At 47.8% G+C, this 27,187-nt stretch overlaps 1 protein-coding gene across 2 annotated transcripts in view; it reads left to right on the top strand.

Annotated features, from left to right (window-relative positions):
* Window positions 1-27,187, top strand: part of LOC129859692 (vang-like protein 1) — a 52,209-nt gene that overhangs the window by 10,712 nt on the left and 14,310 nt on the right. For both annotated transcript variants that reach the window (XM_055929764.1, XM_055929763.1), the window contains exons 3-5: window positions 7,527-7,656; window positions 16,347-16,778; window positions 17,144-17,319. In XM_055929764.1, the coding sequence (XP_055785739.1) occupies window positions 7,527-7,656; window positions 16,347-16,778; window positions 17,144-17,319 (738 nt within the window). The remainder of the gene's footprint in view (window positions 1-7,526; window positions 7,657-16,346; window positions 16,779-17,143; window positions 17,320-27,187) is intronic.

Raw genomic sequence — 27,187 nt, 5'->3', positions numbered from 1 at the left:
TTCTCCAGACCAAGATCACCTGCCTTTCTGCATCCGCCGTAATGGTGGCGTTGAGTTACGACAGTAACTTCTGAGACTTCTTTCTCTTCTCCAGAGAGGGGCTCTTCTTCTGTGGCTGCGGAGCGTGCCAATGATCATTGACTAGTGAGTCTCACATTGGTAGTCAGTCATGTGGAAAATTGGCTCTTTTTGATTGGTAGGACTCCAATTATATGGCTGCACACTCAATTAACACGTTGTAATTTATTCAATACACTATCTTATGCCAAACTTTTAATCCCTTTGCTGCTGGGGTATTATGGTTCCCCAAACTGTTCCCCTTTCTGAGGCAGGCCACATTTTGGGGAGATGCCCTATTTCTGGAACTTTCTGATTAGAGTTGATGCTAATGGGAAAAGCCAAGTGGAGTGAAAATACCCCCTTACCCACATGCTGCTTTTTAACTTTCCAACTGAAACATATTTTATTTTAGTCGGGGCTACAGAGCAGGTCAAGGAGAGGGACCCACCTTGCCTGATTAATGCGATAGTGGAAACACTGGTACATGTCATACAGTGTGTTCCCTGTCACCTGATAGTGGAGCTAATCCTAGCCAACAGTCTGGCCTCACCACGGCTCCTATCACACACTGCTCCCTGGGCCTCTCTCTCTGGCTCAACACTGTGTGGAGAAATGTCATTGAGCAATGCTGCCGCCATGGATTCTCCCAGTCAATATGAGGGATGGGCAAATGAACGTGCTATGTCCAGGCTTGAAGCTATAGAGACCTTGGCTGTATTGATTTAGGGTTGAGTAAATGGCTGGCTACCCCTACCCCGGTCAACTGCCCGGCACCCTCCACAGCAACCCGCCAAAGCGCCCACCATTTATCCTTCACCCAAATCCAGATAGCGGATGTTCTGATGTTCCAGATAGCTGCAAATTCTGGACCCCTACAAATCAGCCGGGCTAGACAATCTGGACCCTCTCTTTCTAAAATTATCTGCCGAAATTGTTGCAACCCCTATTACTAGCCTGTTCAACCTCTCTTTCGTATCGTCTGAGATTCCCAAAGATTGGAAAGCTGCCGCGGTCATCCCCCTCTTCAAAGGGGGTGACACTCTAGACCCAAACTGCTACAGACCTATATCTATCCTACCCTGTCTTTCTAAGGTCTTCGAAAGCCAAGATAACAAACAGTTTACCGACCATTTCGAATCCCACCGTAACTTCTCCGCTATGCAATCTGGTTTCAGAGCTGGTCATGAGTGCACCTCAGCCACGCTCAAGGTCCTAAACGACATCATAACCAGACATTACTGCGCAGCTGTATTCATCGACCTGGCCAAGGCTTTCGACTCTGTCAATCACCACATTCTTATTGGCAGACTCGACAGCCTTGGTTTCTCAAATGATTGCCTTGCCTGGTTTACCAACTACTTCTCTGATAGAGTTCAGTGTGTCAAATCGGAGGGCCTGTTGTCCGGACCTCTGGCAGTCTCTATGTGGGTGCCACAGGGTTCAATCCTCGGGCCAACTCTCTTCTCTGTATACATCAATGATGTTGCTCTTGCTGCTGGTGAGTCTCTGATCCACCTCTACGCAGACAACACCATTCTGTATACTTCTGGCTCCTCTTTGGACACTGTGTTAACTAACCTCCAGACGAGCTTCAATGCCATACAACTCTCCTTCCGTGGCCTCCAACTGCTCTTAAACGCAAGTAAAACTAAATGCATGCTATTCAATCGATCATTGCCCGCACCTGCTCGCCCGTCCAGCATCACTACTCTGGACAGCTCTGACTTAGAATACGTGGACAACTACAAATACCTAGGTGTCTGGTTAGACTGTAAACTCTCCTTCCAAAGTCACATCAAACATCTCCAATCCGCCTCCCGGGTGGCGCAGTGGTCTAGGGCACTGCATCGCAGTGCTAACTGCGCCACCAGAGTCTCTGGGTTCGCGCCCAGGCTCTGTCGCAGCCGGCCGCGACCGGGAGGTCCGTGGGGCGACGCACAATTGGCAAAGCGTCGTCCGGGTTAGGGAGGGTTTGGCCGGTAGGGATATCCTTGTCTCATCGCGCTCCAGCGACTCCTGTGGCGGGCCGGGCGCAGTGCACGCCAACCAAGGGGGGCCAGGTACACGGTGTTTCCTCCGACACATTGGTGCGGCTGGCTTCCGGGTTGGAGGCGCGCTGTGTTAAGAAGCAGTACGGCTGGTTGGGTTGTGCTTCGGAGGACGCATGGCTTTCGACCTTCGTCTCTCCCGAGTCCGTACGGGAGTTGTAGCGATGAGACAAGGTAGTAATTACTAGCGATTGGATACCACGAAAATGGGGGAGAAAATGGGATAAAATTAAAAAAACAAAAAAAAAACATCTCCAATCCAAAATTTAATCTAGAATCTGCTTCCTATATCGCAACAAAGCATCCTTCACTCATGCTGCCAAACATACCCTCGTAAAACTGACCATCCTACCGATCCTCGACTTCGGTGATGTCATCTATAAAATAGCCTCCAACACTCTACTCAACAAACTGGATGCAGTCTATCACAGTGACATCCGTTTTGTCACCAAAGCCCCATACACTACCCACCATTACGACCTGTACGCTCTCGTTGGTTGGCCCTCGCTTCATATTCGTCGCCAAACCCACTGGCTACAGGTTATCTACAAGTCTCTACTTGGTAAAGCCCCGGCTTATCTCAGCTCACTGGTCACCACAGCAGCACCCACTCGTAGCACTTGCTCCAGCAGGTATATTTCACTGGTCACCCCCAAATCCAATTCCTCCTTTGGTCATCTTTCCTTCCAGTTCTCTGCTGCCAATGACTGGAACGAACTGCAAAACTCTCTGAAACTGGAAACATTTATCTCCCTCACTAGCTTTAAGCACCAGCTGTCAGAGCAGCTCACAGATTACTGCACCTGTACATAGCCCATCTATAATTTAGCCAAAACAACTCCCTCTTCCCCTACTATATTTATTTATTTATTTTGCTCCTTTGCACCCCATTATTTCTATTTCTACTTTGCACATTCTTCCACTGCAAATCTACCATTCCAGTGTTTTACTTGTTATATTGTATTTACTTCGCCACCATGGCCTTTTTTGCCTTTACCTCCCTTATCTCACCTCATTTGCTCATATTGTATATAGACTTATTTTTCTACTGTATTATTGACTGTATGTTTTGTTTATTCCATGTGTAACTCTGTGTTGTTGTATGTGTCAAATTGCTATGCTTTATCTTGGCCAGGTCGCAGTTGCAAATGAGAACTTGTTCTCAGCCTACCTGGTTAAATAAAGGTGAAATAAATAAATACAATAAGAAATGGCCTTTGTTAGTTTAATGTTGTCTTTCTATCTGCCACAGCCACACCTCTTTTCCTGCTCGCCCCCCCCCCCCCCCTTCCTTGATACACTTACACAGAGTGAGCAGAGCTACCAGTGTCATTGAGCACAGCCACTCTCAAGGTAAAGTGAAAACGGCCTCTTTCTCTCTCTGTAATATGGTTATTCTGAGAGTGTGGTTATGTATTTGGCTCCTCGTCATCCTCCCGTTAGCCTACACTGGCAGTAAGTACCTAGCTTCTCGGGCTCTGAGCTCTGCCTTGACACGGGGCCTGTTTTACACAGGTGTGTGTGGTTTGGCTGGCCAGCCATGCAGAAAGCGAGCAAATTCATCCATAGACAGACTCTTGGCGGAGGATGTGCAAATCGGCCCCGTTTCCCACAGTGAGAGGGGGTGCACAGACAGTGTCAGACTTAGCTGCGGGTGTTGCGGTGGAAATCGGTCCCAGGTTTGGCTCTGCCCTAGCTTGCCAGGCTTCCATCCTCCATTTAAAAGCCATATCTGCTGTAGGAAGCCACAATGGAAGTCAAATTCCTTTTTAATCAAATGATTTCAGAGCAGGGCTGTAGAATAGCAATGAGGCTGGCTGGCGTTGTGTGTTAATGATGCAGGAGGAGGATGAGAGGAGGAAGAGATGCACATTGATTTGCCCACAAGCTACTTTCTGCTTTCCTGAAGTCTGTTTCTGAAAGGCAGGCTGGGATATAAAAAGGGTGCCTGAGACTCTCTTCATCTTCCATCCTACATTGTTTAAAATCAATCACACCAGTCATAAGCAGCTGCTTCCAGACGTACCAGTGTATGAGTCATCCAATCTTTACATCGACTCCCATATGAACGGCTTAACTGATCCTACCCCGATGTAACTTACCACCCCTATTGGCTGGAGGGGTATACTACAAAGGAGTATCAATGAGTAAGCCAGCTAACTTTGATAAACAACCAGAAATAACTAGTTATTTTCTTGTTCATGAAGCTAAACTCATATGAGTTTTTGGCTGTTGAGTTAAGCTTGAAATGGGCATGGTCTACTTACATTTCCAAAAATGTATTTCCATAATATTTAAGCAAGTTAGCTTGATCCTGCTTTGTAGTATAAGCCTCTACCCAACCCTGCCCTGTGCAACAGTACCATACCATATTAATGAGTACTGTAAGTATGAGTACTGTAATAAGTCCCTCACCATCTCTCCTCACAAGCTATCGCCCGAAAGGGCTCCTCCAGTTACTAAGCATCATCACTGTCAGTGTGAATGATGGTCATGCTCCTCGCTGGACTAATTGTAGCACTAGTAATGATATCCATCATGTATTTAAGGATTACTTCGATCTCCACTTCCTTCTAAATTCAATGTATTAGTTCTGAATGGCTCTTGGTGCCTCTCCTGTTATTTCTGGAGTACCATGCAGTGTGGACATAATGTCATGTCAATGTTCTCTCTGGGAGTCGCCAGTGAAAATTAATGGTGGAGAATGCCAATCCACCTTGACCGACTCTTCAGATTTCCCAGCCCCAGTTTAGAAATATGTTTTAAAAAATCCTACACCTCTTTGTTCCAATAATCTTTGCATGTTGAATTGTTAAATAATCTTCATTATTTTTGTATTTATCTGAGTTTGTGGTTGGGAAGTTGGCTGCGGTCATTTTCAATAGGAAACCGTGTCCTGTTTAAAAAGGGAACAACCAGAACAGAGGCAGGAAACCGATGTGTTCACCTCTATCACAACACATTGGCTTCTATGGAGGTCCATTACTTCCATAGCAACCAATCACACCACTTCCCTGATGAGCCTAATGTCAGGATATCCTGATGGGCTGTCCTATCAGCGTTGATCCTCCAACCACTTTTACCTATGCTGAATGCTTTAGTGGCACTCTGAAGTGTGACTCATCTATTTAGTTGAAACTGATTGCTGTGTTGATTGCTTTAGGTCAATCAATAATGTCTATGTCATTGAATATCCACATTGCACTTTTCTTAAGCTTGCATAGTGCACTTTCATGTTCTGGCGTCGAGCTCTCACAACCAAATCCATCGCTATGTTCCGTAACAGATGGATAAAATGTGCCAGTAACACCTATTGAACCATTTTGTTTGTGGCATTCATCCTAATGCATAAGGAATGCATATCTACAGTGCTACGCACCAAAAAGTGAATCTGATATGACAACGTGAGTTATTCTAAAGGATTTGAACATCCCTAAACAAGGCATACTGTAACACACCAGGGTCCTCTGCCAGCACGGAGATTGAGGTGGCCACGTTACTGCCTGCAGTGAAAGAAAGATACAAGAAAAGCCACCCCATTTAGAGGAAATGTAATTGGTCACACTTGATACACCAATTGTATGTTTTTTTTAAAGACTCCTTACACGGAGATAAGCTCAGAGGACAAGAAATTAACATTTAGGGTCAAAAGAAAAATGGCAGCAATATCTTGAACTGTGCTTGGTCTTCATCATAGCTAGAGGTTTGCGCGTGTTTTAAATCATGATTTTCCCATAAGTTATTTGTTGATGTCCCTGGATGGCACTCCGGTTACAATTCAGCCCTTGTTGTCTAGCGTTTGCAATATCTGGATTATTTTATAAAGTCGTACAACACATTTTCAATCTGTAACTTGTTTGTTTCCCCCGTAATCCCTCTGCGATAAATTAGATCAGACCGAGCCTGTCCTGTTATCTCCACACTAGCCTGTTTCTCTCTCTCCGCATCTCTCTTCTATTCTCACACTGCCCCTCTGTAACAGACCAGAAGGTGCGGTATCTAGCTACTGTACAATACAGTACCTTGGCTATCCCTCTAACAGACCAGACCATGAGTATCTAGCTACAGTACAGTACCATGGCTGAGGGCAATTGGAAATAGAATGGGATTGACAAGAGATCAGATTAGTGGAGACGGGGAGGGCGATGAGCCTCCTCAGTGTCCGGGGTAGTAGAGCCATGATGGAGCTGCAGTGGGCACAGTGCCATGTGTTGTACTGTATATGGCTGGATGGAGAAACCCTGTCTGTCACTCACTCCCACACAGGATCTGGGGAGCGGGGAGGTGAAGAGGGTCAGTGCTGGGGTCGGATTCGCTAATGGCCCTCGCGGGGGAGATTTAACGTGGGAGGAAGTGAGGTGAAGTAGAGGCGAGTTCACAGCGGTTTGGTTGGTAGTTGGGTCATGAGGGAGGCAAGGAATGGAATAAAGAATGCTTTGCCACCTTTAGTCGCATCAGCAGGTAAAGGCCTGGTCCCCTAGTCCTCTACTCCCCTTGTCCCTGGGTCCCCTAGTCTCCCACTGCTGGCTTGCCGCTGAAACTAAGCAAGGTTGGTCCTGGTCGATCCCTGTATGGGAGACCAGATGCTGCTGGAAGTGGTGTTTGAGGGCCAGTAGGAGGCACTCTTTTCTCTGGTCAAAAAATGTATAATCCCAATAACCCATGGCAGTGATTGTGGACATTGCCCTGTGTAGGGTTGCTGTCTTTCGGATGGGACGTTAAACGGGTGTCCTGACTCTCTGCGGTTACTAAAGATCCCATAGCTCTTACTGAGTAGGGGTGTTAACCCTGGTGTCCTGGCTACATTCCCAATCTGGCTCTCATACCATCATGGCCACCTAATCATCGCCAGCTTCCTATTTGCTCCTTCATCCCCCCCTCCTCTCCCATGTAACTATTCCCCAGGTCGTTGCTGTAAATGAGAATGTGTTCTCAGTCAATTTACCTGGTAAAATAAGGGTTCAATTAATGGTCCTCCATTCCCCTTGTCCTCTATTCCACTGGTCCCCTAGTCCTCTATTCCCCTGGTCCTCTATTCCCCTGGTCCTCTATTCCCCTGGTCCCCTAGTCCTCTTTTCTGACTCAAACAGCGTCTGTCTGTTCTAGCATTTTCGTGTGTGTCTGAGTTTTCAGCTAAGCCCCTGCATACGTTCCCTGTGAGAAAAGACTAATTAACGAAATTCTAAGTAAAAGCCAGCAGGATTGTGAAGGCTCCTATAACCCTGTTGTTGCTGATGCTATGGAAGGAAGAGGGAGAGAATGAGAATCAAAGAGAGAAATAACACGAGGCTCGTACTGGAAATCCCGTCCGTTGCTATCGCCACGCCGACATGCTCTCTTCCTCTCCTCTGGTCTACTGGTTGTCATGGTAACCCCATACCCGTCGACTCACCCGGTGTACCTGTCGTTGTTTCTCAGGGAGCGCAGCCGTGACCACCACAAGTCACGCAGCAAGGATGGCAGCCGCTCAGAGAAGTCTGTCACCATCAACGCACCGCCAGCAGAACCGCTGCTGGGAGACTCGTCTGTACTGGGGGAGGAGGTCCAGGTAGGCCAATCTCTCCACAACTACCCCACCATATTTCCACAACTTGTATTTATTGTGCAATGCCTCATTATGATGGTAATTTAATAATAAAGGCACGGGCTCATACAGTATGCGTCGGTGGACAGCTCAGCTCACGTGGCTGTTTATCAGTGCTTGTAGTTGGATTTATGGTAAACAACTTATTTGTAATACAAATGAATGCATCAAATGCACATGTATCAATCCAATCATGGGAGCAAGTCAATCTATCCACCAGCCGGTCCGGATAAGCCCTGTGCCTTTCTGGTTGAGCTGAGGACTTCACAGGCCTGGTTGAGGCTTTCAGATCACACACAGTGTGTTTATGTCCCTTTTTTTGTGTTGTACGGCTAGCTGATCAATGTGCACATAGTCTCTGGTGTTAAACACTGGGCATTCTGGCTTTAAGGGTTTCAGGCTTTGGCTGATAAAGTACTGCTGAACGTGGGCTTTGAGTGCTAGATCTGCCTGGCCCTTGAAGAGATAGAGGGAGGGATATAAAATTAGATGTTAACAGCAAGACAGACCGTTGGACAGATCCAGATGTTATGTAGCTAATGCAACTATGTTACAGCCAATACTAGCTAACCTGTACCAGCCACCCGGTATCTATATTGACTGGAGTAGCCTAGAGAAGCTAGCTAAGCTAATTGAGGCCACATGATGTGCTTTCTCTCCAACCCCATTCAGATAAAACAACAGTCTACCTGTTGGTTGTTCGTTGTAACCTACTACTTCTCATTTGGCTAGCTTTTACTTCTGTAATTTTATTCCATCTTGCATTGCATTAGTGAAAGGCATAAACAACAGGCTACACACGCGAAAGCTACTGGATGGCTACCGGTCTTTTTATGGGTTTAAACTACATTGAAAAGTTTGTTTTATTAAATAGTCATTTGAAATGTCATGGTATATCCTTGTATGTAACAATGTCACATCACATAGATATTTTAATTTCATTTAGAAAGCTTTTTCAGTGTTAAAATCGGCCTATAATAATTTTTTACTTGCTAAAATGAATACCCATACAAGTATTTGATTACTAACGTCCGTTCGGATATTTTCTAATATTCAAGTAACCGTGCACATCCCTAGTACAGACATTCACATGTGGCCGGCTGCACAACTTTTCCAATGCATTGGACCGTCATTTTGAATTTGGAGGCTTATTTCCTGGAAATATGTATCCAGACATACTCGCATGCTTTTCACCTTGTGTAATTGGTTAGTGTGTGTGTCTGTGGGTTGGCTGTAGCGCTGTGTATGTGTGAGTATCTTCTGTGTTTTGACACTGTGTGTGTACTGTGTGGTTTCTTTGACACGGTGTGTGAGCCCAGATGCAGGGGCTGTGTTTGTCAGGAGGGGGCCAGCCCTCAACAAGCGGTGACATCTCAGTGCAGCTGTGGCCCTCTCTTACTCTGCTATAACCAGCCCTCCAGAATGAATTGTTTTTGTCAGGGTGCTTGTGTGTGTGTTTCGGGTTGTTTGCTGTTGAGCTTGTCAGGGAAAACTTGTTGTGCGACACTGAGTAAATACTTGATACTGTAAGCTATACTTTATGTTTGTCATTGTGCGTTTGGGTACAGAATTTGAATTGGCGAATCAGGTCGTTGGTCTCAATATGCTCCATTTTTCTCATCATTTTGACTTGACAGTTTTATGAGCGTGCAGTTCTTGGTGATTCTGCAGTGATGTTTGAACAGAGCTGTTTGCTACAATGTTGAACTGCTGCCATTGAGGGAACCAGTCCAAAGCTCCAGGCTATGCTAGTGCGCTAACGCTCAACACTCTCCAGTCAAGAGAACAGTAGCGGCGGTCCCTATTCGTCTCGAATACTCATGTGTACTTATGATACATTATATCAGTGTTGTAACGGTAGACCATAGATGTGGAATGGGGACTTCTGAAGTACTCGTCTCTGGCATTAGAGTTGTTCAGCTGAGGAATGCACTCGAGTTCCTCACTGCTCTACCATTATGTGAAGTGGCACCCAGGAGAAACATGATATATATATATATATATATATATAAGCCAGGAAGCATTCTTTGAGAATGAACAGCCCTCCACCTCCCACCTCTCCTGCTGACACAGACAGACGGCCGTTTGAAAAGAGAAAGTGGATCTAACTTTATTTATAGTTCACGGGATGTCAATGAAATCCGAAGCCTAAGAACCCAACAATTAGACATTGTGTTTGTGTGCGCGCCTCTGTGTGTGACTCATTCCAGGCCTCCAGCTCAAAGCTTGTTTGTGTCATGTAGGCTAATTCTGGTTTGTAAAGGCATATTACACAGGTTGCTGCACATGTTCACGTCTGTGTGATGATCGTGTACTACCTAACCTCGGCATTGAAGTGAATGAGAATCTGGCTTAAAGAAGTGGACCATTTATTTATTTATTGGCTGCCAATTGGTCGTCGTCGTGTCATTTACTGCAGGCGAAAGCCAAAGGGGGGCAGATGTAGTTCCTGCCAGTGTCCCTCAGAATGGAGACAGTGCCAACGGGACATCAAACCAAACTCTGCCAGACTCTGATCCCCCCGCCCCATAACAAGCACCTCGCTACTGTACCTCCCCACCCCTGTCTACTCCCCTCCTCTCTCCCTCCAGCTTAATTCTGGCCAATTAAAGCAGCGCCTGTCCTCTCAGATGGTTAGGTAAAGAGGTACCAACACAACTACACTGTATTTCTAAGCGGCGTGCAGGTAGTTCTGTGTTGGGGAAGTATGTGGTACAGTAGTAGCGATTTCGGGACCTTGGCTGTGGCTTGTTCTCATGTCTTCACCCCCCCCCCCCCCCATGTTGAGGCTCTGCTTCTTTACTAGTTGAGGTCTCTCTAACAAAAGTTTCTGTGTTTTTGCTGTTCTTGCAAGTTCCTTGCTCTGCCACGGTTTTCCTGGGGTTGAGGCGAGTTCCAGGCCGTCTATGCAGGAAACAAGTGGTTGATGAAGGCGCTTCTTCACACAGGAAGTGAGTTACTGTGTCCAGTCCTTTTTCGAGATCTGCATTTTACTTGAATCTGAAGAGTATCTATGATTCTTTAAAAAAAACATGATGACAGCTTCATCTTTTAGTAGCAAGGCGTCTTCTAACGGTGGTGTGACTGTGGTTGTTTTGGCATCCTCCATAGAGGCTGCTAAAAGCCTGCAATCCAGTGTCTATGAACAGTTAATCCGTACAAAGACTGTCATCGTCACTGTGTGTTCATTGGTTGGCCCGGACCGCCCAGGTCCCTCGTCAGGCCCTTTGCTATTGGCTGCAAGTCGTGACGCCGTCACCGTAATACTCAGTGGCTCAGAAGGAATGAAAGGAGAGTGGTTTTCACTGGAGCAGGCAAGGATGAGTGGTGAGAGACAGAGCGGGAGAGAATGAGAGAAGTTGCCCCAGGGAAGTGAAGGAATAGAAAAAATTGTGTTTAAAGATGGGATGTGGGGGGGTATAATAGGGGTGGCAGGCAGGAGCCCTCTGAGCCTAATTGGTTTATTATTTTGTTTGCTGTCTCTCTGGTGGGCACAGCTGCTTGTTTAATTTACCCCCCCCCCCCCCCTTCATCCTCCACTGGCCCTTTCACCCCCCCCCCCCCCCCCCCTCATCTTGCTGCTATTAGGACATCCCATGTGATGTCTCCCTCTCTGTGTGTGTGTGTTGCTTTTCAAAGCCTGTACATTAAACCCAGAGACACACAGCCTATACAGTACAATTTCTCTCGGGGCGTGATGGGGTGATGGAGATCTAGTGGTGAGGCTGCAGCAGGGTAGCGGCGGAGGCAGAGAGGTTGTCTCAGTGTGGAGAGATGCACTAGGATCTTTATGGCCAAGCTTCTCCCTGTCCTGGCCGGGCGACGCTGTTACATGTAAAAGTTTGCTGTTTCGACATGAGCTCTCCGCTCTCTGCTTTGATGGAGACTATGGAGGTGATGATGGGGATGGAGGAGATGGTGGTGGAGACCTCCAAGGAAGAGGACGACTCCAGCTCTCCACCTGGGGACACTCCTGCTCTCAGCCCAGGGCCATGCACAGAGTCAGGTCAGGTAAGACACAGTAACCACGGACTGTGTTGGATGGCCAAGGGCTGTAACATTTCCTTCTATCTAAGTGGATGTTAGAGGTCTGGATACAAGAGGTTGGCATGCATGCAACTGGCAAGCCATTCGTGTTCAAGTAGTGTGTGTGAATTTGTTAAATACAGTGAGAGACAGTGGTTTTGGTGTAGCTGTTGTGGTCTGTGAGACCACTGTTTTAGAAGTGATTTCAAAATGGCCGTTTCTTTTTGGAGGGAGAAATCTGCTCTGTGATGACAAAGCTGGAATCTTATGGTCATTTTACATGAAGTTCAAAATGAGCTGCATCTCACGATGTGATAGGAGGACAAATGTTTAGTTGAAAAATAAGTCATTTCCCCTGGAGAACTCCTATTTACCCCTACTGACTCTCTTTCTGGCAGTCTGAACTCCAACTTTGTTCCTGGCTGCTCCACCTATTTCCTCCATGTTAGTGTAGAACATTGCTACTGCCCACCTTCTCTGTCTTGACATGTAGTTGGCAGCTTTGTTTGCTTTGCGTTGCTTGTCATGGCTGTGGTTGGAGCTGGATGTTAACAGCTTCTTGGAATGCTCCCTGTACGTTGCTATATTTACACAAAGACACACCGCTCGTCTCCCAGGAGTCTGTGTGCTTATGCTCCGTCTCTGAGCAAAAGGTATTGTATTTCACTTAATTTGCACGTGGAGAAAGATTCCCACCGATGGCATGTTAGTCACACACACACACACTGAATGGTTGGCGACATTAATATTTCTCCACTTTGGTTTGACAATCATTTCCTTCCTGATTGTCTCTCTTCATTCTTTCTAATAGAGTGAAAAGTGTCCTGAGTGGCAATGTTTGAAAGGGAAGTGGGGACACCTACTCAGTTGCACAACTGAATGCATTCAACCAAAATGTCTTCCACATTCAACCCAAGTGGCCTTTCAGTTATTGGCCCAACGCTCTTAACTGCTAGGCTGCCTAGCGTGTGTTAGATTGTGTAGATGTCTTATTGCTGAATAGGTTTGGCCAGTTCTACCCAGTTTCTCAGCACTCAGAATATTACCGTTTTTATGCACCTCTCTCTCTCTCTCTGTCTGTCTGTTTCTCTGTCGGTACATCCCTCCGAATCCCTCGGTCTGTTCAGATTTCACAGGAGTTCTCATTGCCGTTGGGTTGTCAGTTTTGCTCACGCCCCTCTATCCTGTGTCCTCTCCTTTCAATGGCTACCCTGCCCCCCCCATCTCCTCACCCCTCTCTTTCTGAATGTGTAGCAGCGTGTGGGAGAGAACATGTCAAATTGGATGTTTCAATGGCTGTTCAGCTGAATTTTCACTGTATAACCCCTCCCCCACCACCATAGAGGTGTTGGTGAATCACCACAGGTTTCTGATTAGGGTGGATGTTGTGGATAGGCCTGACAGGTGTGTGTGGGGGGGGGGGGTGTTATTTTCCACAATCCCTCCCTCCTCTCCTGTTTCCCTTCGGCTCTCCTCTCTTGCTATTTTGTCTGCCCCCTTTCCTCCTCTCCTTCAGCTATGTGTCTGTGATGGTGAATGTGTTGAATGGTAGTGGTTCCAGCCACGGGCATCCACCTCTCTCTGCTATTAGATCAGCGCCCTGATGATTCTCTAGTCCTATCAGGGGATTTGGGTCAGTGTTTATACTCAGGCAGGCACAGGGAAACCCCAGGCAGGCAAGGGCCCAAACTTCCCCATCCAAAATCGCCAAACTCTCTATCTTAAGCCAGCGCTGGTTGGTACGGGCCAACCAATGGAAAACCCTTAATGGAGTGTTTCTCTAGATCGCTTCATCAAAATGAGATTGATTTAAAATGGGTTTCTCATTCTCTATTTGGAATCATTCAATTCACGCAAGTCCTCTCTCTCACTCTCTCTATGTTTTGAAGAATCCATTGTTTCATACTCTCCCCATTGAGTGGCAAAGGACTTCTTCAACGCCCTTTAGTGTTAATTAGGGCTCTCTTACACACATACACACTCTCTCCCCCCTTTTTCCTCTCCTCTCTCCCTTTCCCCTACTCTCACTCACTCACACACACATAGTTGAGAGCTGCATCAATTCCCTTGCCTCTCCTCCTCCACCCCTTTCCCCACTCATTACTGTGGCAGGTTTGGGTTTGTAGGTCAGGTAATGACCCTGGTGTGTTCTCTGTGGACACACTGCTCTTCCTGGTTCAGTAGGGAGGTGGAGACTAGAGGATCCCAGTGCTCTGGCTATGGGCTGTGGTGGTAGAGTCAAGGTGCTGATGCTCAACACCACCTGGAAACTGCACAATGGGGTCAGCTGACTCCTATAACAAAAGCACAGCATGGAACTGTTGAAATGGCACTGAAATATGTTCCAGTGTTGAATGGTGCAATTCAAGCCAGCCATGTGACCTGAACATTCAATCGGATGTTTGTTTTCCACCTAAATGCAAATGTGCAGTTGCATAACAACCGCCAATGTCTTGACCCTGTGACCTCTTCACCGCAAAGGTCATACAGCAGCTCCACACTGATTTACAGCCCTCCCATTGGTCCATTATAAGGATTATTCTCTGGAGGCCAGACTGACTAGACTAATGGCTATTTACGACCGTTAGGTTGTGTTATCGGTCAGGATTGTATCAGGAATGTTATCCGTTAGGTGGGTCAGTTTTACTGTTTCAGATAAGAACTTGGACATTTGACTGTGTGTCGTCAACCCCTCCCTTGGACTGCTTGAATTGGCAGAAAGTAATGATATGAGAGGATGCATTATTAAAAGGATGGGCCCACAGCTTGGAATTCAGCCTGTAGGAACGGAGGAGCGACAGAGGTGTAGTTTCTATTGCGTACACATCACCAACAAACTAACATGGTCCAAGCACACCAAGACAGTTGTGAAGAGGGCACGACAAAATCTTCTCCCCCTCAGGAGACTGAAAAGATTTGGCATGGGTCCTCAGATACTCAAAAGCTTCCACAGCTGCACCATCGAGAGCATCCTAACGGGTTGCATCACTGCCTGGTATGGCAACTGCTCGGCCTCCGACCGCAAGGCACTACAGAGGGTAGTGCGTACCGTCCAGTACATCACTAGGGCTAAGCTTCCTGCCATCCAGGACCTCTATACCAGGCGGTGTCAGAGGAAAGCCCAAAAAATTGTCAAAGACTCCAGCCACCCTAGTCATAGACTGTTCTCTCTGCTACCGCACGGCACGCGGTACCTGGAGCACCAAGTCTAGGTCCAAGAGGCTTCTAAACAGATTCTACCCCCAAGCCATAAGACTCCTGAACATCTAATCAAATGGCTACCCAGACTATTTGCCCACCCCCCCCTCTTTTACGCTGCTGCTACTCTCTGTTATTATCTATGCATAGTCACTTTAATAACTCTACCTACATGTACATATTACCTCGACTAACCGGTGCCCCGGGACATTGATTCTGTACCGGTACCCCCTGTATATAGCCTCGTTATTGTTATTTTATTGCTGCTCTTTAAATAGTTGTTAATTTTATTTATTTTTTAAATGTTGGTATTTTTCTTAACTGCATTGTTGATTTTAAGGGCTTATAAGTAAGCATTTCCACTGTTGTATTCAGCGCATTCAGTGACAAATACAAATAGATTTTTTATGCCTCACTTAGTTCTCTCTGACTTCATTCAAATCTGACCTCCTTTGAAGTTGAACACAGTGTAATAACCTTGGCGGGTTGTCTGTAAGTGGCTTGGGATAGGGGCATCAAACACACTTCTAATGTATTGAACCCACAACAGCAACATTTAACTAAATGTAGTTTGTCTCTGGACACTGCAGTACGAGCTGGCCTGATTACAGTGGGATATTAACTGTGGCTGCTGCATCTTACCGACTGGGATAGAGTGTCACTAAAGCGTGGCCTTCTATTGTTCTGCCTCCTCCTGCCCGTCCTTTTTAAATACCAGGGCCATGGGACAAAGAGACCCCACCCCCACACACACACTGTGCAGTCCCCTATCTCAGATGGATGGTAAATGCATCCTATATGAATTCCCTTTTTCTCCCCTCTGTGCTATTTTTAGCTGCCTGCTGATTTCAAATTGGAGTCCTCTGCTGAGGAAATCAAATCAGGCTCCATCTGTTGTCGTTCGGGAATGAGGGAAAGAGCATCTAGACGGTCTGTCTGTCCAGTCTCCCCGTTGGTTTCTATTGGGCAGCCCTCCCTGGCAGCTCAGTTAGCAGGCTACACTGTGGGCATGTGTTGGAACAGTGTTATAAAGGCTCTTATCTGTGTTGTTTTTAGTAGCTCTCGCCAGCCACAAATGACCTTTATTATCTGTGGTTGCTAGAAAACACAGACGTCAGTGCCTCGCCTCGCGTACCCCAGTTGGCAGTCACTCCATTCGCTGTTTTCTTTTTCCATTTCCTGTCTTTCTCTCCCCCGTTCTGTAACTCTTTGTTTGCTCGTCCTCCCCTCCCTGGTTGACTTTTGAACGGAAATGAGCACAGCTTTTAAGCTGTCTATGGAAATGAGCCTAGAGTAGAAAATTCCGGCCTGACTTGCCAGATTTATAACTTTTCCTGTCACTAATAAATTTGACTCCAGTAGTAACATCACCAGTATTTAACACGGACTCTTCTCTCTTTCTCCCCTCCTCCCTCCCTCCCTCCTCCCAGGATGACAACTGGGGCGAGACCACCACGGCCGTCACGGGGACGTCGGAACACAGCCTGTCCCAAGAGGACATTGTCCGGATCACCAAGGACCTGGAGGACAGCGTGGGCCTGGACTGCCGGCGCTACTTTAGCCTGACCCTGGCTGTGGTTCTGGGCCTGCTGGTCTTCCTCACTCCCCTGGCCTTCCTGGCTCTCCCCCACCTCCTCTGGCCTGACAAGCTCCTGGTGTGCGGCACGGCCTGCGAGGGCCTCTTTATTTCCGTGGCGTTTAAATTGTTGATTCTGCTGTTGGCCGTTTGGGCACTGTTCTTCCGGGCTCCGCGCGCCGGCCTGCCCCGGGTGTTTGTGTTCAGAGCACTGCTGGCCGTGCTGGTGCTGCTGTTCGTCGTGTCCTACTGGCTGTTCTACGGCGTGAGGATTATGGACTCACAGGTAAAGCAGGGAGAGAGCGAGACTCACACTCGCAATCAATGTTTGTAACGCGTCTAATTACTGTTCACCACCTCTGCCTCTTCAAGTATTCCGTTTGTACGTCATTGCTTTCATCTGTGTAAATCTCTTGTCATGAATGTGTGTGTACCACAGGAGGTTGGTGGCACCTTAACTGGGGAGGACGGGCTCGTGGTAATGGCTGGAGCGGAATAAGTGGAATGTTATATAACATATGGATTCTATGTGTTTGATGCACTTCCATTCGCTCCGTTCCAGCTATTATTATGAGCCGTCCTCCCTCAGCGGCCTCCACTGGTGTATACCTATGTAGTGTGTTGACATGCTGGGTTGTCTGTTGTTGCCAGGATGAGAACTACCAGGGCATCGTGCAGTACGCTGTATCTCTAGTAGACGCTCTGCTCTTCATCCACTACCTGGCCATCGTTCTGCTGGAGCTCAGGCAGCTGCAGCCCGCCTTCTCTGTCTGCGTCACGCGCTCCACCGACGGGGAGACACGCCACTACAACCTGGGCCAGCTCAGGTGAGACGCGGAGGGAGATTGAGAGGGGGCAGGGGAAGGGAGACTGATGTGGGAGAACGGAGAGGGGGAGGATGCGAGAGGAGAAAAGTCCTTGAAAGTAAGACGGGACAATTCAGTGGGTAGAGAAGGCAGAGGGGAAAGAAAGAGAGAGTGCAGAGAAAAGCCAGCAAGTAAGAAGTGTGAGTAAGAATCTCGTGTGTGTGTGTGTGTGTGTGTGTGTGTGTGTGTGTGTGTGTGTGTGTGTGTGTGTGTGTGTGTGTGTGTGTAAGTAATACAAGTATTAAGCCAGAGAGAACAGCTCATACTAGAAGAACCTAAGCTGTAGTGACTTTGTCTTTTTGACGTGCCGTCTGACTGTACCAGAAAGACGTTTTACCTCATGACGAGTTGCTTAAAGATATAGTAAGACTGTCAAAAGGCATCATAATTGTATACATGGTCATTTCACAGTCCATGGCGTTCTCACTCTCTCGTGTCCCCTTTTGTGAGGGCCTCAAACATATGTTCGTATTATGCTGGGGCTCTCTGGTTCACCTTTGTCTACCTCAGTACAGTGACAGATGATGGACATGTAAAGTGCTTTAGCCTCTGCTTCACTAGTGTTGTTAGAGGCTGCCCTGGGGCTGTTGTTGCTCATAAAGCACCTTGCTATTTTCCTCAGCTGGCCAATGCAGCAGCACTCTCTGTCTGTATGCACTTGTAAACAAACAGCTAATTAGAGCTCCCTACAGGCCACACTGAGCATCTGGTCAGAGAAGATTCATACCACACACACTTTTGTACACACACAGGTTCTCAGGTTCCAGGGGAGACTGGGTGTGTTTCCAGACATTTTCCCTGGCCTGTCCTCCTCCATTCCCAGGAAACCGGTGAGGACATTCCTCTGTGCAGGCAGGCAGGCTGTTGGTGTGGCTCGCAGGCAGGCTGTTGGTGTGTCTGGCAGGCAGGCTGTTGGTGTGTCTGGCAGGCAGGCTGTTGGTGTGTCTGGCAGGCAGGCTGTTGGTGTGTCTGGCAGGCAGGCTGTTGGTGTGTCTGGCAGTCTGTGTGTGTGTCTGGCAGGCAGTCTGTGTGTGTGTCTGGCAGGCAGTCTGTGTGTGTGTCTGGCAGGCAGTCTGTGTGTGTGTCTGGCAGGCAGGCAGTCTGTGTGTCTGGCAGGCAGGCAGTCTGGTCTGGAGGCCTGTTCTTCTGTCTGGCTCTGACCTGGCCATTCTTTGATGCCAATCTCAGGCCAGAAGAAGCCTGAGGAAGTGCTCAAGATCCTAACACCAACATTACCAGAGATTCACCTCTGCAAGAATCCTTGTATTCTCCTCATTCTGTCCCCGATCTCCAGTGTGGCCTAACATAACAAGTCGCTGCTTACGGTAGAGAAGAGCCACAGGCAACCGAGGCACAGTCAGGCTCATATCTAGGCCAGTGTTTGGGCTTTATTTGTTTGTCTCCTCTCTCTGCTGTAGTTTAATAATTGATCAAAGTACCGAGCACCAGAGACCCTGACTGCTCAAAGTGCTGCCTTCATCACAATGGGTGTATGTAGTTTTGTTAAAACTTTAGGAAGTTGGTTTAGTAGTTTGTATTTGTTTTGTGCTAATGCACAATTGTGTGTGTCTGACGAAACGTCTTCATACAGCATGTATAGATTAATGTGGCGTACAAAGTGGTTTGGGTTTTCCTGTGTGCCAACCCAGGAGTATTATAGCTTTAAGTGTATTTAAAACTTGACAAAGTTGTTTTACAGTTTGCCTTTGTTTTGGAGATGTCAGAATGTGTCTATCTGTGTACCATACCAGCGGTCTGTCTGTGTACCGTACCAGCGGTCTGTCTGTGTACCGTACCAGCGGTCTGTCTGTGTACCGTACCAGCGGTCTGTCTGTGTACCGTACCAGCGGTCTGTCTGTGTACCGTACCAGCGGTCTGTCTGTGTACCGTACCAGCGGTCTGTCTGTGTACCGTACCAGCGGTCTGTCTGTGTACCGTACCAGCGGTCTGTCTGTGTACCATACCAGCGGTCTGTCTGTGTACCATACCAGCGGTCTGTCTGTGTACCATACCAGCGGTCTGTCTGTGTACCATACCAGCGGTCTGACTGTGTACCATACCAGCGGTCTGACTGTGTACCATACCAGCGGTCTGACTGTGTACCCTATCAGCGGTCTGACTGTGTACCCTATCAGCGGTCTGACTGTGTACCCTATCAGCGGTCTGACTGTGTACCCTATCAGCGGTCTGACTGTGTACCCTATCAGCGGTCTGACTGTGTACCCTATCAGCGGTCTGACTGTGTACCCTACCAGCGGTCTGACTGTGTACCCTACCAGCGGTCTGACTGTGTACCCTACCAGCGGTCTGACTGTGTACCCTACCAGCGGTCTGACTGTGTACCCTACCAGCGGTCTGACTGTGTACCCTACCAGCGGTCTGACTGTGTACCCTACCAGCGGTCTGACTGTGTACCCTACCAGCGGTCTGACTGTGTACCCTACCAGCGGTCTGACTGTGTACCCTACCAGCGGTCTGACTGTGTACCCTACCAGCGGTCTGACTGTGTACCCTACCAGCGGTCTGACTGTGTACCCTACCAGCGGTCTGACTGTGTACCCTACCAGCGGTCTGACTGTGTACCCTACCAGCGGTCTGACTGTGTACCCTACCAGCGGTCTGACTGTGTACCCTACCAGCGGTCTGACTGTGTACCCTACCAGCGGTCTGACTGTGTACCCTACCAGCGGTCTGACTGTGTACCCTACCAGCGGTCTGACTGTGTACCCTACCAGCGGTCTGACTGTGTACCCTACCAGCGGTCTGACTGTGTACCCTACCAGCGGTCTGACTGTGTACCCTACCAGCGGTCTGACTGTGTACCCTACCAGCGGTCTGACTGTGTACCCTACCAGCGGTCTGACTGTGTACCCTACCAGCGGTCTGACTGTGTACCCTACCAGCGGTCTGACTGTGTACCCTACCAGCGGTCTGACTGTGTACCCTACCAGCGGTCTGACTGTGTACCCTACCAGCGGTCTGACTGTGTACCCTACCAGCGGTCTGACTGTGTACCCTACCAGCGGTCTGACTGTGTACCCTACCAGCGGTCTGACTGTGTACCCTACCAGCGGTGTGTCTGTGTACCATACCAGCGGTGTGTCTGTGTACCATACCAGCGGTGTGTCTGTGTACCATACCAGCGGTGTGTCTGTGTACCATACCAGCGGTGTGTCTGTGTACCATACCAGCGGTGTGTCTGTGTACCATACCAGCGGTGTGTCTGTGTACCATACCAGCGGTGTGTCTGTGTACCATATCAGCGGTGTGACTGTGTACCATACCAGCGGTGTGTCTGTCTGACTGTGTACCATACCAGCGGTGTGTCTGTCTGTCTGTGTACCATACCAGCGGTGTGTCTGTCTGTCTGTGTACCATATCAGCGGTGTGTCTGTCTGACTGTGTACCATACCAGCGGTGTGTCTGTGTACCATACCAGCGGTGTGTCTGTGTACCATACCAGCGGTGTGTCTGTGTACCATACCAGCGGTGTGTCTGTGTACCATACCAGCGGTGTGTCTGTGTACCATACCAGCGGTGTGTCTGTGTACCATATCAGCGGTGTGACTGTGTACCATACCAGCGGTGTGTCTGTGTACCATACCAGCGGTGTGTCTGTGTACCATACCAGCGGTGTGTCTGTGTACCATATCAGCGGTGTGACTGTGTACCATACCAGCGGTGTGTCTGTCTGACTGTGTACCATACCAGCGGTGTGTCTGTCTGACTGTGTACCATACCAGCGGTGTGTCTGTCTGACTGTGTACCATACCAGCGGTGTGTCTGTCTGTCTGTGTACCATACCAGCGGTGTGTCTGTCTGTCTGTGTACCATATCAGCGGTGTGTCTGTCTGACTGTGTACCATACCAGCGGTGTGTCTGTGTACCATACCAGCGGTGTGTCTGTGTACCATACCAGCGGTGTGTCTGTGTACCATACCAGCGGTGTGTCTGTGTACCATACCAGCGGTGTGTCTGTGTACCATATCAGCGGTGTGACTGTGTACCATACCAGCGGTGTGACTGTGTACCATATCAGCGGTGTGTCTGTCTGACTGTGTACCATACCAGCGGTGTGTCTGTGTACCATACCAGCGGTGTGTCTGTGTACCATACCAGCGGTGTGTCTGTGTACCATACCAGCGGTGTGTCTGTGTACCATACCAGCGGTGTGTCTGTGTACCATACCAGCGGTGTGTCTGTGTACCATACCAGCGGTGTGTCTGTGTACCATACCAGCGGTGTGTCTGTGTACCATACCAGCGGTGTGACTGTGTACCATACCAGCGGTGTGACTGTGTACCATATCAGCGGTGTGACTGTGTACCATACCAGCGGTGTGACTGTGTACCATACCAGCGGTGTGTCTGTGTACCATACCAGCGGTGTGTCTGTGTACCATACCAGCGGTGTGTCTGTGTACCATACCAGCGGTGTGTCTGTGTACCATACCAGCGGTGTGTCTGTGTACCATACCAGCGGTCTGACTGTGTACCCTACCAGCGGTCTGACTGTGTACCCTACCAGCGGTCTGACTGTGTACCCTACCAGCGGTCTGACTGTGTACCCTACCAGCGGTCTGACTGTGTACCCTACCAGCGGTCTGACTGTGTACCCTACCAGAGGTCTGACTGTGTACCCTACCAGCGGTCTGACTGTGTACCCTACCAGCGGTCTGGCTGTGTACCCTACCAGCGGTCTGACTGTGTACCCTACCAGCGGTCTGGCTGTGTACCCTACCAGCGGTCTGACTGTGTACCCTACCAGCGGTCTGACTGTGTACCCTACCAGCGGTCTGACTGTGTACCCTACCAGCGGTCTGGCTGTGTACCCTACCAGCGGTCTGGCTGTGTACCCTACCAGCGGTCTGACTGTGTACCCTACCAGCGGTCTGACTGTGTACCCTACCAGCGGTCTGACTGTGTACCCTACCAGCGGTCTGACTGTGTACCCTACCAGCGGTCTGACTGTGTACCCTACCAGCGGTCTGACTGTGTACCCTACCAGCGGTCTGGCTGTGTACCCTACCAGCGGTCTGACTGTGTACCCTACCAGCGGTCTGACTGTGTACCCTACCAGCGGTCTGACTGTGTACCCTACCAGCGGTCTGACTGTGTACCCTACCAGCGGTCTGACTGTGTACCCTACCAGCGGTGTGTCTGTCTGACTGTGTACCCTACCAGCGGTGTGTCTGTCTGTCTGTGTATCATACCAGCGGTGTGTCTGTCTGACTGTGTACCATACCAGCGGTGTGTCTGTCTGTCTGTGTACCATACCAGCGGTGTGTCTGTCTGTCTGTGTACCATACCAGCGGTGTGTCTGTCTGACTGTGTAGCATACCAGCGGTGTGTCTGTCTGTCTGTGTACCATATCAGCGGTGTGTCTGTCTGTCTGTGTACCATATCAGCGGTGTGTCTGTCTGACTGTGTACCATACCAGCGGTGTGACTGTGTACCATACCAGCGGTGTGTCTGTGTACCATACCAGCGGTGTGTCTGTGTACCATACCAGCGGTGTGTCTGTGTACCATATCAGCGGTGTGTCTGTGTACCATATCAGCGGTGTGTCTGTGTACCATACCAGCGGTGTGTCTGTGTACCATACCAGCGGTGTGACTGTGTACCATACCAGCGGTGTGACTGTGTACCATACCAGCGGTGTGACTGTGTACCATACCAGCGGTGTGACTGTGTACCATACCAGCGGTGTGACTGTGTACCATACCAGCGGTGTGACTGTGTACCATATCAGCGGTGTGACTGTGTACCATACCAGCGGTGTGTCTGTGTACCATACCAGCGGTGTGTCTGTGTACCATACCAGCGGTGTGTCTGTGTACCATATCAGCGGTGTGTCTGTGTACCATACCAGCGGTGTGTCTGTGTACCATATCAGCGGCGTGTCTTTCTGTCTGTGTACCATACCAGCGGTGTGTCTGTGTACCATATCAGCGGCGTGTCTTTCTGTCTGTGTACCATACCAGCGGTGTGTCTGTGTACCATACCAGCGGTGTGTCTTTCTGTCTGTGTACCATACCAGTGGTGTATCTGTGTACCATATCAGTGGTGTGTCTTTCTGTCTGTGTACCATACCAGCGGTGTGTCTGTGTACCATACCAGCGGTGTGTCTGTGTACCATATCAGCGGCGTGTCTTTCTGTCTGTGTACCATACCAGCAATATGTTTATACATCCATGTATTTGACATGGTAGTTGTGGGTTTGTGAACCCACCTGCCTCCTCCATATGTTCACATCCACTAACACTCTTCATCCTGCCATGGTGGTTTTCTCTGTATCAGTCTTTTGGGATATCCAGCACCACTCTGAGATGAATCCCAGGCTTTAATCCCTCTATAGGGGACACATAGCTGCTGCTAACCTATACAATACACCCTGCAGTGGTAAAGCTGCTTTATAACATATACAGTTGAAGTCGGAAGTTTACATACACCTTAAACTGAATTTAAATGTATTTGGCTTTCACAATTCCTGACATTTAATCCGAGTAAAAATGCCCTGTCTTGGGTCAGTTAGGATCACCACTTTATTTTAAGAATGTGAAATGTCAGAATAATAGTAGAGAGAGTGATTTATTTCAGCTTTTATTTCTTTCATCACATTCCCAGTGGGTCAGAAGTTTACAAACACTCAATTGGTATTTGGTAGCATTGCCTTTAAATTGTTTAATTTGGGTCAAATGTTTCAGGTAGCCTTCCACAAGCTTCCCACAATAAGTTGGGAGAATTTTGGCCCATTCCTCCTGACAGAGCTGGTGTAACTGAGTCAGGTTTGTAGGGCTCCTTGCTCGCACACGCTTTTTCAGGTCTGCCCACAAATTTTCTATAGGATTGAGGTCAGGGCTTTGTGATGGCCACTCCAATACCTTGACTTTGTTGTTCTTAAGCCATTTTGCCACACCTTTGGAAGTATGCTTGGGGTCATTGTCCATTTGGAAGACCCATTTGCGACCAAGCTTTAATTAACTTCCTGACTGATGTCTTGAGATGTTGCTTCAATATATCCACATAATTTTCCTCCCTCAGGATTCCATCTATTTTGTGAAGTGCACCAGTCCCTCCTGCAGCAAAGCACCCCCACAACATGATGCTGCCACCCCTGTACTTCACGGTTGGGATGGTGTTCTTTGGCTTGCAAGCCTCCCCCTTTTTCCTCCAAACATAACAATGGTCCTTATGTCCAAACAGTTCTATTTGTGTTTCATCAGACCAGAGGACATTTCTCCTAAAAGTAAAATCTTTGTCCCCATGTGCAGTTGCAAACCGTAGTCTGGCGGTTTTGGAGCAGTGGATTTTTCCTTGCTGAGCGGCCTTTCAGGTTATGTCGATATAGGACTCGTTTTACCGTGGATATAGATACTTTTGTACCTGTTTCCTCCAGCATCTTCACAAGGTCCTTTGCTGTTGTTCTGGGATTGATTTGCACTTTTCGCACCAAAATACGTTCATCTCTAGGAGACAGAAAGAGACTCCTTACTGAGTGGTATGACGGCTGCGTGGTCTCATGGTGTTTATACTTGCGTACTATTGTTTGTACAGATGAACATGGTACCTTCATGTGTTTGGAAATTGCTCCCAATGATGAACCAGACTTGTGGAGGTCTACAATTTTATTCTGAGGTCTTGGCTGATTTCTTTAGATTTTCCTATGATGTCAAGCAAAGAGGCCCTACGTTTGAAGGTAGGCCTTGAAATACATCCACAGGTACACCCCCAATTGACTCAAATGATGTCAATTAGCTTATCAGAAGTCGGAAGTTTACATACATCTAGGTTGGAGTCATTAAAACTCGTTTTTCAACCACTCCACAAATTTCTTGTTAACAAACTATAGTTTTGGTAAGTCGGTTAGGACATCTACTGTGTGCATGACACAAGTAATTTTTCCAACAATTGTTTACAGACAGATTATTTCACTTATAATTCACTGTATCACAATTCCAGTGGGTCAGAAGTTTACATACACTAAGTTGACTGTGTCTTTAAACAGCTTGGAATATTCCAGAAAATTATGTCATGGCTTTAGAAGCTTCTGATAAGCTAATTGACATAATTTGAGTCAATTGGGGGTGTACCTGTGGATGTATTTCAAGGCCTACCTTCAAACTCGATGCCTCTTTGCTTGACATCATGGGAAAATGAAAATAAATCAGCCAAGACCTCAGAATAAAATTGTAGACCTCCACAAGTCTGGTTCATCCTTGGGAGTAATTTCCAAACGCCTGAAGGTACCACATTCATCTGTACAAACAATAGTACGCAAGTATAAACACCATGGGACCACGCAGCCGTCATACCGCTCAGGAAGGAGAAGCATTCTGTCTCCTAGAGATTAACGTACTTTTTTGATTTGCAAAATATGCAAATCAATCCCAGAACAACAGCAAAGGACCTTGTGAAGATGCTGGAGGAAACATATCTATATCCACAGTAAATCCACAGTAAAATGAGTCCTATATCGATATAACCTGAAAGGCCGCTCAGCAAGGAAGAAGCCACTGTTCCAAAACCGCCATAAAAAAGCCAGACTACAGTTTGCAACTGCACATGGGGACAAAGATCGTACTCTTTGGAGAAATGTCCTATAGCCTGATGAAACAAAAATAGAACTGTTTGGCCATAACGACCATCGTTATGTTTGGAGGAAAAAGGGGGAGGCTTGCAAGCCGAAGAACACCATTCCAACCGTGAAGCGCGGGGGTGGCAGCATCATGTTGTGGGGTTGCTTTGCTGCAGGAGGGACTGGTGCAATTCACAAAATAGATGGCATCATGAGGGAGGAAAATGATGTGGATATATTGAAGCAACATCTCAAGACATCAGTCAGGAAGTTAAAGCTTGGACGCAAATGGGTCTTCCAAATGGACAATGACCCCAAGCATACTTCCAAAGTTGTGGCAAAATGGCTTAAGAACAACAGTCAAGGTATTGGAGTGGCCATCACAAAGCCCTGACCTCAATCATATATAACATTTGTGAGGAGAACTGAAAAAGTGTGTGTGAGCAAGGAGCCCTACAAACCTGACTCAGTTACACCAGCTCTGTCAGAAGGAATGGGCCAAAATTCACCCAAATTATTGTGGGAAGCTTGTAGAAGGCTACCTGAAACATTTGACCCAAGTTACACAATTTAAAGGCAATGCTACCAAATACCAATTGAGTGTATGTAAATGTCTGACCCACTGGGAATGTGATGAAAGAAATAACAGCTGAAATAAATCATTCTCTCTACTATTATTCTGACATTTCACATTCTTAAAATAAAGTGGTGATCCTAACTGACCTAAGACGGGGCATTTTTACTAGGATTAAATGTCAGGAAATGTGAAAAACTGAGTTTAAATGTATTTGGCTAAGGTGTATGTGAACTTCCAGCTTCACCTTTATATATATGTGTGTGTGTGTGTGTGTGTGTTTTTATTTATATATATATATATATATATATATTATACTGCACTGCGATGAGGGAGAGTATATATCCATAATGTCTTGTCACTTAGCCTGACATTTCCCCTGCGTCAGCACTAGGTGTGTAAAGTTGCATACCTCTCTCACCTCCCCCTCCCCCTCCATGTCACTGTTATTAGGACGTCCCATGTGATGACTATTTCTCTCTCCGTCTCCTCACTCTCTCTCTCCTACTTACGCTTACATGTGGAACGGTACACAGCAGTAAACCTTTCTCATGGTGTAGTATGAATAGGGGACTAGGAGGAGAGGTTAGTAGAGAGGACTGTGTCTGTCTACGGAGGGGGACAGTAGGCTCAGTGTGCTTCCTGGCTGCCCCGGGGGGAAATAGGAAGCACGTGGTC

Source organism: Salvelinus fontinalis, chromosome 7 (assembly GCF_029448725.1).
Source record: "Salvelinus fontinalis isolate EN_2023a chromosome 7, ASM2944872v1, whole genome shotgun sequence".
Taxonomy (NCBI): Eukaryota; Metazoa; Chordata; class Actinopteri; order Salmoniformes; family Salmonidae; genus Salvelinus; species Salvelinus fontinalis.
The sequence above is the reverse complement of the archived record's forward strand: the minus strand, read 5'-3'. Positions and strand labels throughout refer to the sequence as shown.